General features: G+C 34.9%; 1 protein-coding gene across 21 annotated transcripts in view; it reads right to left on the reverse strand.

Moving 5' to 3' along the window:
• KMT2C (lysine methyltransferase 2C) overlaps positions 1-13,722 on the reverse strand; it is a 447,454-nt gene that overhangs the window by 50,308 nt on the left and 383,424 nt on the right. For all 21 annotated transcript variants that reach the window (XM_077150489.1, XM_077150472.1, XM_077150479.1 and 18 more), the window contains 6 exons: positions 11,800-11,929; positions 11,356-11,570; positions 9,597-9,670; positions 8,294-8,476; positions 6,019-7,914; positions 4,012-4,304 (listed from right to left, as the gene is read on the reverse strand). In XM_077150489.1, coding sequence (XP_077006604.1) covers positions 4,012-4,304; positions 6,019-7,914; positions 8,294-8,476; positions 9,597-9,670; positions 11,356-11,570; positions 11,800-11,929 — 2,791 coding nt within the window. The remainder of the gene's footprint in view (positions 1-4,011; positions 4,305-6,018; positions 7,915-8,293; positions 8,477-9,596; positions 9,671-11,355; positions 11,571-11,799; positions 11,930-13,722) is intronic.

Here is a 13,722-nt window from a genome sequence, read left to right on the forward strand (position 1 = left end):
TGTAATATGAAGTATTATATTGAATTTAGAGTTTGGGTGAAAAAAAGGGAAAGAACTTTTAGATTAAACTGTAGATATAGAATTGCTATTGCCAAATACAATGATTTAGAAAAAAATAGAATTATCACCATCACAACGTATTTGGAAAGAATTCATATGAAAGTAAGCTTCTGCCAAGTTCCATAAAATGAACACCATACCTGAGCTCTAAAATTTACAATAATATAACAGAAGAAAAATGAACAGGCACCAAGCAGATGGACTAAATTGTCTAGAAATAAAAATAAACAAAATGCTACTAGAAACTCTGATTAAGAGTTCCTTTCTTTTTTCTAAATTTAGGAACACTCTGGATTATTATGAAGGACAGTGAATTTGGGGGATGTGTGAATGAAAGTAAGAGGTCTAACCAATTGTACAGGAAGAATTACAGGTCTTAGCATATGAGGAGAGATGGTATAATGGCAAGATAGACTGCACCTATTTGCTTGGAAGGAATGAGAAAGGTGGCAGTAGTCAGAGAAAAAGAACTATAAGCATCACTTGCAAAAATTAGTAAAAAAAATTATAAGATTTTTTTTTATTTATATTGTACGAATTCTAGAAGGGATAAATGATAACTTACAAAGAAATATAAAACACAACAGGCATAAATTATAACTAAGGAACAAGATCAAAGGTAAATAAGAGTAAGATCACAGCAATGGAAGTAAGCATAAGACTAACAAATACATATATCTTAAAGACCTATTCAAAGAAGGAATGAAGTTCTTAGCCATGCAACTAGGTACATGAACCTTGAGGACAGTATGCTGAAAGAAACGTCAAAAACAGAAAGACAAATATTATCATGCCTCACTCTTATGGACTACCTATAATATGAAAACTCGGAGAACTGAAGTCGAGAGCATGGGATATCAAACTGTGGCCTACTATAAAGGGTCCTAGATCGTAAGCTCTAACAGAGGTCACATATATTCAGGAGTTGTAACTGTTATTTCTAAAATTCTGAGAAACTCAACTATTTGTGTATAATCTGGTCATTCTCTGAAACTGCAGGTATTTATATGACATCTGAAACTCAAGAGTTAGAGCACTGAAGCTATGAAAGTCAGCATTACCCTAAACAGCAACTGCTGAAAAAGGGATCAGGCTTTGACTAGAGATATGAATGAAGCTGATATGGATAGGACTAAGGTAATCAGAATACAGGGTAAAGGATGATATCATCCATATTTTAAAACTTCAACTTCTGTGTGAGACCAAAGGGAGAGATGTTTATTTGGTTTATGTGGTGCAAAATTTATATTTAATTTAACTTGTATGGTCAGTTTATTCAAACACCATAATTACATGGAATCTTGAATAGGGCATGAGATCTTGTTAGTTTGTCCAGGGTAGTCTGATACCCCAATATATTTCAGAGTAATGTGGGCAAAGAATAAAAAAGTATTTGCAAAGTCCCCTTTGGGGATGGGGGAGAAAGGAGGAAATATTAAACTTTCCCAACTGGGGGAATTCCTGATATTCTTGCAAGCAGTGGGGACAACCAATTCAATAGGCTGATCACTCGATCTTGGGTTTTTACCCCTGTGAAACTTACTCTTGCAAAGGAGAAGCTAAGCCTTCATATAATTATGCCTAAGAGTCACAACCAAAGAACCTCTTTTGTTGCTCAGATGTGGCCTCTCTCTCTCTAAGCCAACTTGGAGGTGAACTCTGCCCACTAGGTAGAACATGCTCTCAGGGGTGTAAATCTCCCTGGCAATGTGGGACATCCCTGGCTTCTGGGATGAGCCAAAATCCAGTATCATGGGATTGAGAAAGCCTTCTTGACCAAAAGGGCTAAGAGAGAAATGAGATTAAAATAAAGTTTCAGTGGCTGAGAGATTTCAAACAGAGTCGAGAGGTTATCCTGGAGGTTATTCTTGTGCATTATATAGATATCCCTTTTTAGTTTATGGTGTATTGGAGTGGCTAGAGGGAAGTACTTGAAAGTGTTGAACTGTATTCCAACAGACCTGATTCTTCAAGACGAACATATAACTATATAGCTTTTACAGTATAATTGTAATTGTAAAAACCTTGTGTCTTATGCTCCTTTTATCCAGGGTATGGACAGATGAGTAAAAAAATAAGGATAAAAATTTAAATAAATAATGGGGGAGGGATAAGAAGTAAAAAAAAAATTGGGTAGATTGAAAAACTAGTGGTCAATGAGAAGGGATGTAAGGGGTATGAGCTGTAAGAGTTACTTTCTATTTCTTTTTCTGGAGTGATGCAAATGTGCTAAAACTGATCATGGTGATGAATACACAACTATGTGAAGATATTGTGAGCCATTGATTATATACTTTGGATGGGTTATATGTGTGTGACAATATCTCAATAAAAATATTTAAAAAAAATTCAATATGAGAAAAAAATGTCATCCATACGGGTGACAAAATATGCCAAGTGATAGCAATAGACAGTACTCAGACAAATGTAAAATATTCTTGCTGCATTAATGCTTGTTAATTGAAAACAGTTCCATTATTTAATTATAGATAAGTCATCACATAAGCTTACGCACAAGAATGATCCAATTCATATACCAATGTTGCTTTATTTGAACTATGTATGTGACACTAAAAAGTATATAGTACATAGTTATTTTTCTACAAATGCTTTATAAGATTAGTATGAGTCCTGGTTATATACTTATGAGGAGTAAGAGAAATTTACAAGTCTTGGATTTGGTTTTAGGAAAAAATTTTTTGATTGAGAAATTTGAGAAATCTCTTGAAAAATGGGAGTTCATTGTTCTACTATACATGTCTTCATCATTAGTTATAATGACGAAGTGTAAGATGTGCCTACACTTAAAGGAAACCATTTCCAGAAGTCTACCTTTAAGGACATATCCTAAAAGTTATTTAATGACCCTGGTGTCAGCTCTCCAAAGAAAGCTTAGATAATATTACTAAATAAATGTTAGAAGAGCTAGCAAAACTCTTCTTTCCTATACCCTCAGATTTCCCCAACACCTTCAAACCTGCAACCCTAATTAATACGTAAACAAAATTTGGTGTTTAGACTAAATTCTATTAAATATCTTTAAGAAAACAGTAAGTTCATTTTTTTTTTTAATGCTGACCTTGACACTTAGGTGTCCCAGCTATCTTCTTAAGAACTGCAAGTTAAATTTAGTAAAATGTTAAATTTTTTTGAGTTCATGTATGAACTGTCTTATATTTGTACAATTAACCAGAGTCATCATCCGCAGCAGGTATCACTTATACAGTCCCATGTTTATCCTCCTGCTTTCCTTCTGGTAACATGCATGACCCTAAACTTCCCTTCCAACCATAAACACACCCATAATTCAGCACTTTTAATTACACTTACAGTAATGTGTTACCATCACCTACCTCTATTTCTAAACACTTATACTCAACATTATTAAAAATTCAATACAAATCAAAAAAAGACCTATTTACTATAGCTAAAGCTTAAGTTTGACTAACTTTCTATCTTATCAAAAAAAGGAAACAAGGACACGGTTCATCATCATGGAGTTTATAACTCAATCCCAATCCCATCATGAAAAGGTAAAACCTTTTCAATTTGGAAATCTCCACAAATATTTACCACGTAAATTGAGTGAGTAGAAATGTAGAATATTAATGTTAGGGCAGAGGACAATTATCCTAAGAGGCTTTAACTATGTGGTTCTTACATTTTAGATAATGTAATTTGAGGGTATAATAAACTATAGTATTATGACGTGCATTTTAAAGATAATACAGTTCATATATAATGATGAAGGGGTGCTTTTAGAATCTTTAAGTTTTCAGAGAGAAAAAAAAATTTTCAGTAGAAAAAATCTCATTAGTAGAAAACACTGTTGATATGCCAAAGGGGAGAAATAAATGGAAAGCAATAACAATTTTTGATTAATTCATGGCCACTATTTGACTATTTTCTTCTCATAGCAATTTAAATCTGTGTGAAAATTAAAAACATTACCTAAATCCATGAGGTCTCATCCCAATACCAGTAATATCAGGAGGATAGGGTCCATGCTGATCTTTAGGGAAAACAGCATATCTAGGTCCTAGAGGAGGAACAACAGGAGATCTAATGTTTCCGGGATAGGGAGGTGGAGGCCTAGTAAACGTCTGACTGGTATTCTCTGGTTGCCAGTGTTGAAGGGGCCCTGGATGAGGCACTACTGGTGAATCCTGTAACCCCTTCTCCTGCCGACCAGCAATCTTCTTCTGTTGTTGCTGCTGGAGAATGATTTCACGTAATTTCTGCCGCTGAATGGGAAGGAAAAAAAAAAATCACAGGGATTTCTGAAAATTCATGGCTTTTTAAAAGTTAATGGCTTTTTAATTCCTAATGCTTTTGCTACATGATATGGAAATGCTTCAAATAAAATATTTAAATATTTCAAAAGCTAGATAAAACATTACTTATACTTCACTCTTCAATAGATTACATAAAATAAAATTGATGGTTTGGCACAATCAAAACCATTCCCACCAGTCCTAAAGAACACCTAGGATGTTATATAAGATTCTACAAAAGTTCCATGCACTAGGGTAACTTTTCAGAAACCTAAAACCTCCAGTTGGTCTCTGGACCAGGTAAGTCCTGAAATGCAGAGGGCTCAGCCCCTCTAGGACATCATCCAGTTCCATCTCCCTTTCCCCTATTACCCATAGCCCCTTCCAAGATGAAAAAGCTGTAACGGGCATAGGCCAAATACACCTAAAGAGTGGCAGAAAGATCAAAGGTGATGGTGGAGTTAAACAGAGAAGGTAAGGTTTAACAAATGAGTATGATCGCTGAATCACTATACTAACATTTCTTTTAGACTCCAGTATCCTAGAGCAGCTAGAAGTAAAAACCTAAAATTAAGGAATTGTAACCCATACCAAACACTGAAATCTGTTCTATACCTAACTGTTGTGATGTGCTTTGAAATTTATTGGGTTTTTTTGTATATATGTTATTTTTCACAAAAAAGAAAAAAAAAAGATGGTTTGGGTCATTCTCATTGCCACAGAACTATCACAAAATTGAACTTTCCAATTTAAGGATCCCCCTACAAATTTATGAAGACTGAAACTAGATATAGAATAAATCAAATCCATTTAGTATTAAATTTACCAATTTCACTTTTTTCTCTTTAGTATGATGAATACTATAGAACAAAAGGTAAGAAACTTTATTAAATCAGCTGTAGAAATTTCTTTATCTATGTGGGATATGACTCCCAGAGATGAGCGTGGCCCTGGCACTGTGTGATCAACAGTGCCTTCCTGACCAAAACGGGGAAAAGAACAAATAAGATATCAGTGGCTGGGAGAGTTCAATAGAGTTGACGGGCTACTCTAGAAGCTACTCTTCACAAGCTTTAGCTAGATATTGCTACTTATCATGGTTTGCCCAACTCCAACCAAAACTATTCCTGCCAACCCTAAAGAACATCTAGGGCTTTATCAGAGATTCAACAAAGGTTCCATGCACTAAGATTACTTTCCAGAAACCTACAACCTCCAGATGTGTTTCTAGGCCAGATAAGTCCTGAAACCTGAAGTCCCAGCCTCTTCAGAATAGCAACTAGTTCCATCTCACTAATACATATATCAACTGCCTTTTCCAATATGAATAGCCCCCTAAACCCTAAAAATTGGGAGAAAGATCAAAGAAGGTGGAGTTATAACAGAGAAGATAGGATTTAACAAAGGAGTATGACTGCTGAATCATTATAGTGATACTTCTTTTAGTTTTCAATGTCTTGGAGCTGCTAGAAGGAAAAACCTAAACTTGTGGAACTGAGACCTATCCCAAACTCTGAAATCTGTCCTATAACTAACTGCTGTGGTGTGCTTTGAAATTTATTGCTTTTTGATATATATGTTATTTTTCACACTCAAAAATGTCCTAAAAAATTACTCCATATGAAGAAATGAACAGCTTTCTCTGAACAACACATTTAAAGCATAAGATAACATACATGTTTACCTGTCTCAATTTCTCTGTATCTGCCTGAGACATATTTATGGTATTCTGTGTATCAGTTACTCCTGAAGTTGGTACAGGTCCAGGAAGCTGGGAGACACTGGAAAATTGTTGGCCTTGAGAAGTCATTGGAGAGTTTGAAGATGCACTGAAGCTCCCCTCTGACCCAGGCCTTGGCTGATCAGTGACATCATGAGCAACTTGAGTTGTTTCAAAAGAATCTGACTGAGATCTTGGAGTCACTGAAGGCTGATCATAGGGATCATGGGAAGTAGATGGGGAAACATGGGTAAACGTATCTGAAAGACCAGGTCCAGCTGGCCTAGGTGTTTGGGAACACTTCTCAGGTGGTCTTACCAAAGGTCCAGGTAAAACTGGTCCACGATTTTGTGCTCCCTGTAGGAAAAGATCCTGATTTGGCATGAGAACTGGTCTTGTCAGTGAGGACCTAGTAAAACCCTCTGAAATCCTTGGCCTTGGTGTTGCTGGTGTTTGGGGGTAAGGAACAGAAATTCCAGGTCTTGGTGTTCCAGGGGGATGAACATATGGGTCAGAATGCCTCTGATTAGCTGTAGATGTAACAAACAAGTCTGTCTGTGTAGATGGTCGTGGGGTTAATGGTTGCTGACTATATGGATCAATCGCGTTGGGCCGGGGAGTTCCAGGAGGTTGAGAATAAGGGTCTGGATTGGACCGAGCTGTTCCTGAAGCTTGGGAATAAGAATCTACAACAGGTCGTGGAGTTCCTGGGGGTTGGGAATATGGGTCCTGAGATGTTGATCTTGATATGGTTCCAGACTGGGAAAATGTCCTTGAAGGATGGGCAAAAGGTTCATTAATTACCGGATGAGGGGTGTGGGGAGGCTGGCCATATGGATCACCTGCTTGATTATGGGCAAAATTATCTATGGGTCTTGGTGTCAAAGTAGGTCTTTCATAAGGGTCAACAGACATTCGCCTTGGCGCCTGTGACATTGATCCATAAAGATCCTGAGAGGATGAAGGGGGCTGCATTGGGGTCTTAAAGGCTCCAGAACCACTATCAAGAGGTGCAGGTGTCAACAAGGGTCGTGCATATGGGTCAGGTATGCGTTGTCTTTGAAACACATCTGCCCTAGGAGATGGTTTAGTAAAGGGTTCATTGGTTCCAGCTGTTAGAGGACATTTTGCAGTTTGCTCTGAAACTACAGGAGACCTGGGTAGACCCAAGGGTTTAGGAAATGGATCTGTCATCATAGGCCTTGGTGTGTCAGGAGGCTTTGCATAGGGGTCACTATTTGTTGTGGAGGAAGAACATAAATCTCCAACTGGTGATGGCCTCCTTGCTGTTGTTTCACTTATTTGAATGGGCCTAGATACTGGTAAAGGTACACAGTTTTCCACTGATGAAAGAGAATTTCTTCTGGAAAAACTATGGCCCCCTGAAGGCGGTCTAGGGGTGCCAACCATTTTGGCATAAGGATCCACTGGAGATGGTGGTCGGGAGTTAGAAGACACAGGTGAAAATAACTGTGGAGAAGGCGGCTGAGGGGCCTGAGACTGAGAAAGATTCTCCTGAATAGGAATCCGGGATGGGGTTGGAGGAGGAGGTGGAGCTTGTGGTTTTAAAAACACATCATCTGAAGATGTAGAAGTAGGAGTACTAGGTAGTGTTTGTTTTGTAAACAGGTCTTTATGGAATGACTGTGCAGGAGACACATTTCCATTGCCAGGCTGAGGTGTCAAAGGACTCTGCATGCCACTACTTGGTGTATCTGAACCAGACTGTGTTAGATGATGTTGAGAACCAAACTGTTGCTGCTGCTGCTGCTGCTGCTGCTGCTGTTGTTCGTTCTTTACCTGTTCAAGTTTCTGTGTGGCTTCAATTTTAGCTTGCTGCTTACTTTTCTGACGCATTTGCTGTTGAGATAGGAAAGAAAAATATGTATATGGTTAAAGAAGAAAATAACCATCAGGAATAAAAAAAGGAAAAAAAATGTTTGATTTCAGCAGCTATCAGATTGCTCTCTTATCAGATTATGAATTCCTAAGATAAGAGATTCTTTTTCATCACGGTATGTCCCATTATATGTAGGGCAGTTTATTGTTCATAAAACTCAAAAAAATTTCTTGAAACAACTTAAAAATATTCTTCTGAGGAGAGAAACAAGTTTATTTTCAATAAAATTTTTTAAATCTAAGAATTACATTTAAAAACAACGACATATATTGCTCCCTTCTCAAAAAGCAAAAATGTAATTTTAAAGAAAAGCAAATGAACTAAAATAAAACCTCATACCTGTCTAAATTTCCATTCCTGCTCATGTTCTGATTCTCTTTGCTTTAATGGATCTTTAAAAAGATCTGAATCAATACGAGAGCTGGGATCAATGCTATCCTGTTGTTGCTGTCTTTTCATGGAATCACTTGACATCTGTACTTTATTAATCCGCAAAGCAGCTCTATTATCTCTGGCTTTTTGCTTCAAAAAAAGAAAAAGAAAAAGAAAAGCATTATCCTCCAGTATGTAATAACTGTATGCAATAATATGCTTTAGCAAATAAAAATAAAATCAAACTTCTGGTTTTCCAGATACAAAAGCATCTGAATACTACTAATTCATCATCTCTCTTTTACAGTATATGTTATAGTATACAGTTGAGGACACATTTCCATCTTTGTATCTGAATCAGGCCGAGAGATCCTGGGTGTAACTTAATATTTTCAATTGTAATTTTTGAACAGACCCTTAGAAAATGGAAGAATCAACATCTCTCTCCATTTAGAGGAACAGAAAATATCAAACTCATCCTCCAATTCAAAAAATCTAGAAATTTGAAATTTACCACTAGAGAAAATCACTGAGAAACATCAAAAACATACTGTAATTACCACACTAATTAAAGGTATAACAACACAGAGCACCTCAATACATCCTCAAAAAAAACAAAAACAAAAACAAAACTTTCAAGGAGTCACTATCGCTTCAGCTGAAGATGAAATTGAAAATAACCATATATATTTTTGAAAACTATAATGTAGATTTAATGTGCTTTAAAATGAAAGTAAGGATTTGATTTCAGTTGACACTCTTAATTTAGGTCTTTGGGAAAAAGACAATTAACCATCTAAACTGTGAATCTTATAAAATTCCTTAATAATTCCTAGCAAAGATTATGCTTAAAAAGCTCCTTCAAAGTACACAGACATGATGTTTTCAATTTTCACAAAGATTCTTTACTACTCTAGCACAAAAACAGATTATGGGAAGAAACTGAGGCACACTAATTCAGTCTCTAAGTTTAGCATTCTTTCAAACAGATATAACATTTTTCAAGTGAAATGAATTAAACATGCATCTAAAATAGCTGATTTTCCACCTTCAACATACTTCCTTTGTTAATTAGCTTTTTAAAATATCACAGTCTATATTGAGGAAATCACCATAAAAGCTAAGCTGTTTGTTAGGTGCACAGGTATTGTCATGTATTTTCTGCAATGAAAAATATTTTTATAAGCCTCAGACAAAAAAAAAAAATAGGTTTCAGATAGTGTGTTTATATATATATTTATATATATACACGTAGGAGATTTTAAAATACCACATATGGTGCTCTTTCCTGTGAGCTTGCTTTTCTCCACAATTTAGCAATCTGCTTCACTCTAGTAGTCCAGTCTACAACAAAAGAACATAGTATACACATTCACAGAACCATGGTAATGACATTTCACAATAACAAATGCAGATGAACTGTTCATAGTTATCTTGTTTAGACCATGTTATCAGAAATAAATAACCTGATATTAAGCTCTTTGTATAGTATAAACAGATACTTGTTTTGTAAGCCAAACATTTTTTCTGAATGAAGTTTTTTCTGCCTTATTAACAACCTGGCTTGTTGAACTGGGAAACTTTTAAATCCAAAGGCTAAATAGCCAAAACAAAAAACAAAACCTAAGCCAAGTATAATACATTACACCTCAATCCTGTAAGATACTATCAGAACCAAAACTAAAAGTTTTTAAAAATAGCTGCACTAACAGGTATTTTTATCTGACTGAAAGGAAGTAGTCATGTTTATTAATGTGAATCTTACCAGTATTTGTGAATATATAACAAATCTATGGAAAAGTAATGATTTCAAGCCTTTCTGTATCACTCATGGTGTCATGATGCTATACAAAATGAATTCTGGTGAAATCAATGGTTAATGATAAATGCAGAAGGGATTTACTCTATGTATTAAAAAAGCAATGAAAATGAGCATCAGCTGACAGGCCAAAGGCCAACAAAAGCCTTAAAACAGTATTTTATGAAGCTCCAGAATCAGTGAACCACTGATTGTACAATTTGGATGACTGTGTTGTGTGAATCTATATCTCAATAAAACTGCATTTAAAAAAATTATTCTAAAGAAAAAACCAAAACTATAGCTTTGCTGTGAGGACAGTTTACACTGACTTAGGATAACTTGATATGCTTATCGATAAAGAGCAAATAAAAATGCTACACAAGTAGAAGCAGCATATAAATGCTGCTTTAACAGATATTCCCATACTGAATACCAATTCCTTTTGATAGATAAGGTAGTATTTAATTTATTTCCAGACATAATAAAGTACCATGAGAAACCAAACTAAAAATGTACCTAAAAGACAAGGTCATCTTCCATGAGAAAAACTGCTTCTAGGTACTCTTCTGGTCATTTAAAAGAATGTGTGTCTACAGACAGCTAGGAAACTATTGGAAAACACAGTTTGAATGTCCTCTTGAGTCCTGCTTTGTCTTGCAATGTGAACTCAAAATTATAAAAAACCATCTGCTTACAAACAGTCCCTAATTGATGTTTCATTAGGTCAAATGTTTCACCCTCTGGTTAATCAGAATTTAAAAAAATAGTACCATTATCTGTGTTTTCAAAAAGGTATTGGCAATGGCAAGATAATGCTGAGAAGGTGAGAAGAGAAGAGAAGATAATACTAAGTTATTTCAGTGCCAACACTACTCCAGAACTGACCCCAATTTAACCTAACTTAATGCTCTTCATTACATGATAGTTTTTGGCCCAGGTATTTTTTTGTACAATTACACATATACAGCACAATACTGACTTTCACATATTGAAAGTACTGCCAGGAACTTGAAAACTGATCATTTCATTAATTTAAATTACTTTTGGGAAACAGGCAAATGAGTGCAGAGCCTAAAGAATTTTCTAGATGTTTTAGACATCTAGGGAATCTTCAGTGTGCATATCATACTATATGAAAATTAGTGATGATTCAAGCGTGCTTTATTATAGTCAAGAGAAAAAGAGAAATAGTTGGTAAATAGATGGCAATAATACTTCTATAACTTACCAGGGAATTCTTCTTTTAAATTGGGGAAATTAATATTTGTGTATAGAACTGGTGCTACAGTTGCCATTTCACCCAGAGCTTCCTCTTTTTCCCACTTAAGTGTACTTCTTTGAGTATTCGACAGTGTATCATTTTCTCCTTCCACAGTTGGAACAGATGATGTCCAAGAGCTATTAGGATCATTCGCCATTGGAGTAAATGCCACATTTTTATCCCTGACAAATAATAAACAACTTAGCTTCATAAAAATAAAATAACTTTTTGAAGACTGTGATCAGATACAATTTTCATTAAAACATTTCAAAACAGCTAAAACTGATGTACTTGATGAATTTAAAGCAAAAATCTTAATAAATGCAAATTATACTAATTTTTGTTATATCTTTATGTATACTAGTCTGTTTATTGTGCACAATTTATCATGGAAAGTGAAGACTTAAATACCTGGTATCAGTATAGGGTGACTGTGTTATTGCAGAGAAAGTTCCTAATCCATTTCCAGGAGGCAATGAATTATGAAGATGAGAACTGGGTCCAATAAGGCCATTCATGAGTGGCATCCGTGAAAAAACATCTTAATAAAAAAAAAATTCAGTAAAATGTTGCACATTATTCATTAATAAAAAAGCAACTGATATATTTCTAGATAAAAATGAATGCTACTCAAAAGTGGAATTTTTTCAATATCATACTGTAAAATATTGCTAATACAGTATTTTTGCTTACAAAATTTTGAAACATGGTCATTTCCAATTGTGTTTACTTCATCATGGTGTACTGGAAATAGCATGCTTTGGGGTCTGATAGCCCTAGGTTTGCATCTAAATTCTACTACTCGTTAACAGCTGAATAAATTTCTGTTTTTCTAAAGTGAAAGTATTCTGTTATGTGGTTTAGAGATTATGTGGCGCTCTTGGCTTACTGCCTGGCAACTCTCAATGTATCTTAGCTCTACAAAAAAGGAATGAATCAAAGTAACGCTAGAAGAACTTTATCAGTCAAGTCCTTTTTCTTCTTCACTTAAACCTTGTAATCAATGTTTCCTATATTTTACTCCTGTTTCTAATAAAAAAGAAATCTATGAATCTGAATTAGCAGTTTCCCTAAAGTAGTTCTGAACAACAAGCACTATTTCATCTACTATTATTAATTAGATTATTATTGTCAAAAATATACACATTCTGGTTTTGGCCTAATTTTCATTACTTGCCATTCCATCCCTAAATACATTTTCCAGCAGATATTTTCCCCCTATTTCTTCAAAAAGCCCTCCCAATTAAACAGGATGATTTGTGGAGACATACTCTAAAGTAATAAATATATGACTTCTGTTAACTGTTGTAATACTTAAAGAAATACTATTACAGGATATCTATATCAATATTATTAATTAATTAAATAAATGAAAATAGTTCTAGAGTTAAGAAAATGATTGAGAACTCCTAACCAGATCAACTTGTCGTGCCAATGGATGAAAAAAAAAAAAAAAAGACTAATGTCTTACATCCATAATATCTTACACTATATATGTCGTTTCATCTAAATCAGATGATCTGATTGTTACAACAATAAAGCATCTAGGGTATAATTAGGTCTAGCTCATACGTGAATATACTGAGGCTCATCACTGACAGTTTTTCAAGATTCTATTTCAAGGATTATTAGAGCAATATGACTTTCAAGTTAAGGTTTCTTCTAGGATTAGATGCCACTGGATCAGGACTGCACAATGACAAATTAGCAACAGGACATTTAAGTTTAATTGGAGGACTCAGGAGCTAGAGTATTAGCCTATGGCTTTTATTCAAGGTAGAAAGCTACCTCTAATTTTAAACCTCCATGAAAAGTAAGCTCCATTAAAGTATCTGAGATTTTACTGAGATATCAAGTGTTTTCATGTAGTAAAGATAAACAAAAGCTGCTTTAGTGGTAAGGAGAATGTTATCCACCCTGTTGCCATTTATCAGTACTGTCTCTATTGTACCACAATACAATCATGTGGAAATATTTCATAATAATAATAGCAATTACTAAATTTGTATAATGTACAATAAAATGTTTATTATACATAGCTTCACTTAAGAAAAAATACCCAGAGAAGTTAAATAGCTGTTCAAGGACACATAACTAAATACAAACATTTTTCCTCCACTATTATTTTAATTAAGAGGTGATCTTTTTTTCTTGAGTCTACCATATCTACCATGCCTAACAACCTAGTCATATTAGTTTATAAAAGCAACCCTTTTTTGAAGTATGAATATGGTAAGAGTTGAAAAATTACTTAACTTTCTCCCTATTTTAACTCTCTACTTCATGACTTTCTGTATTATTACATTCTGCCTCCCTTCCTTATAATCCCCATTG

The sequence above is a fragment of the Tamandua tetradactyla genome, chromosome 1 (assembly GCF_023851605.1).
Source record: "Tamandua tetradactyla isolate mTamTet1 chromosome 1, mTamTet1.pri, whole genome shotgun sequence".
NCBI lineage: Eukaryota > Metazoa > Chordata > Mammalia > Pilosa > Myrmecophagidae > Tamandua > Tamandua tetradactyla.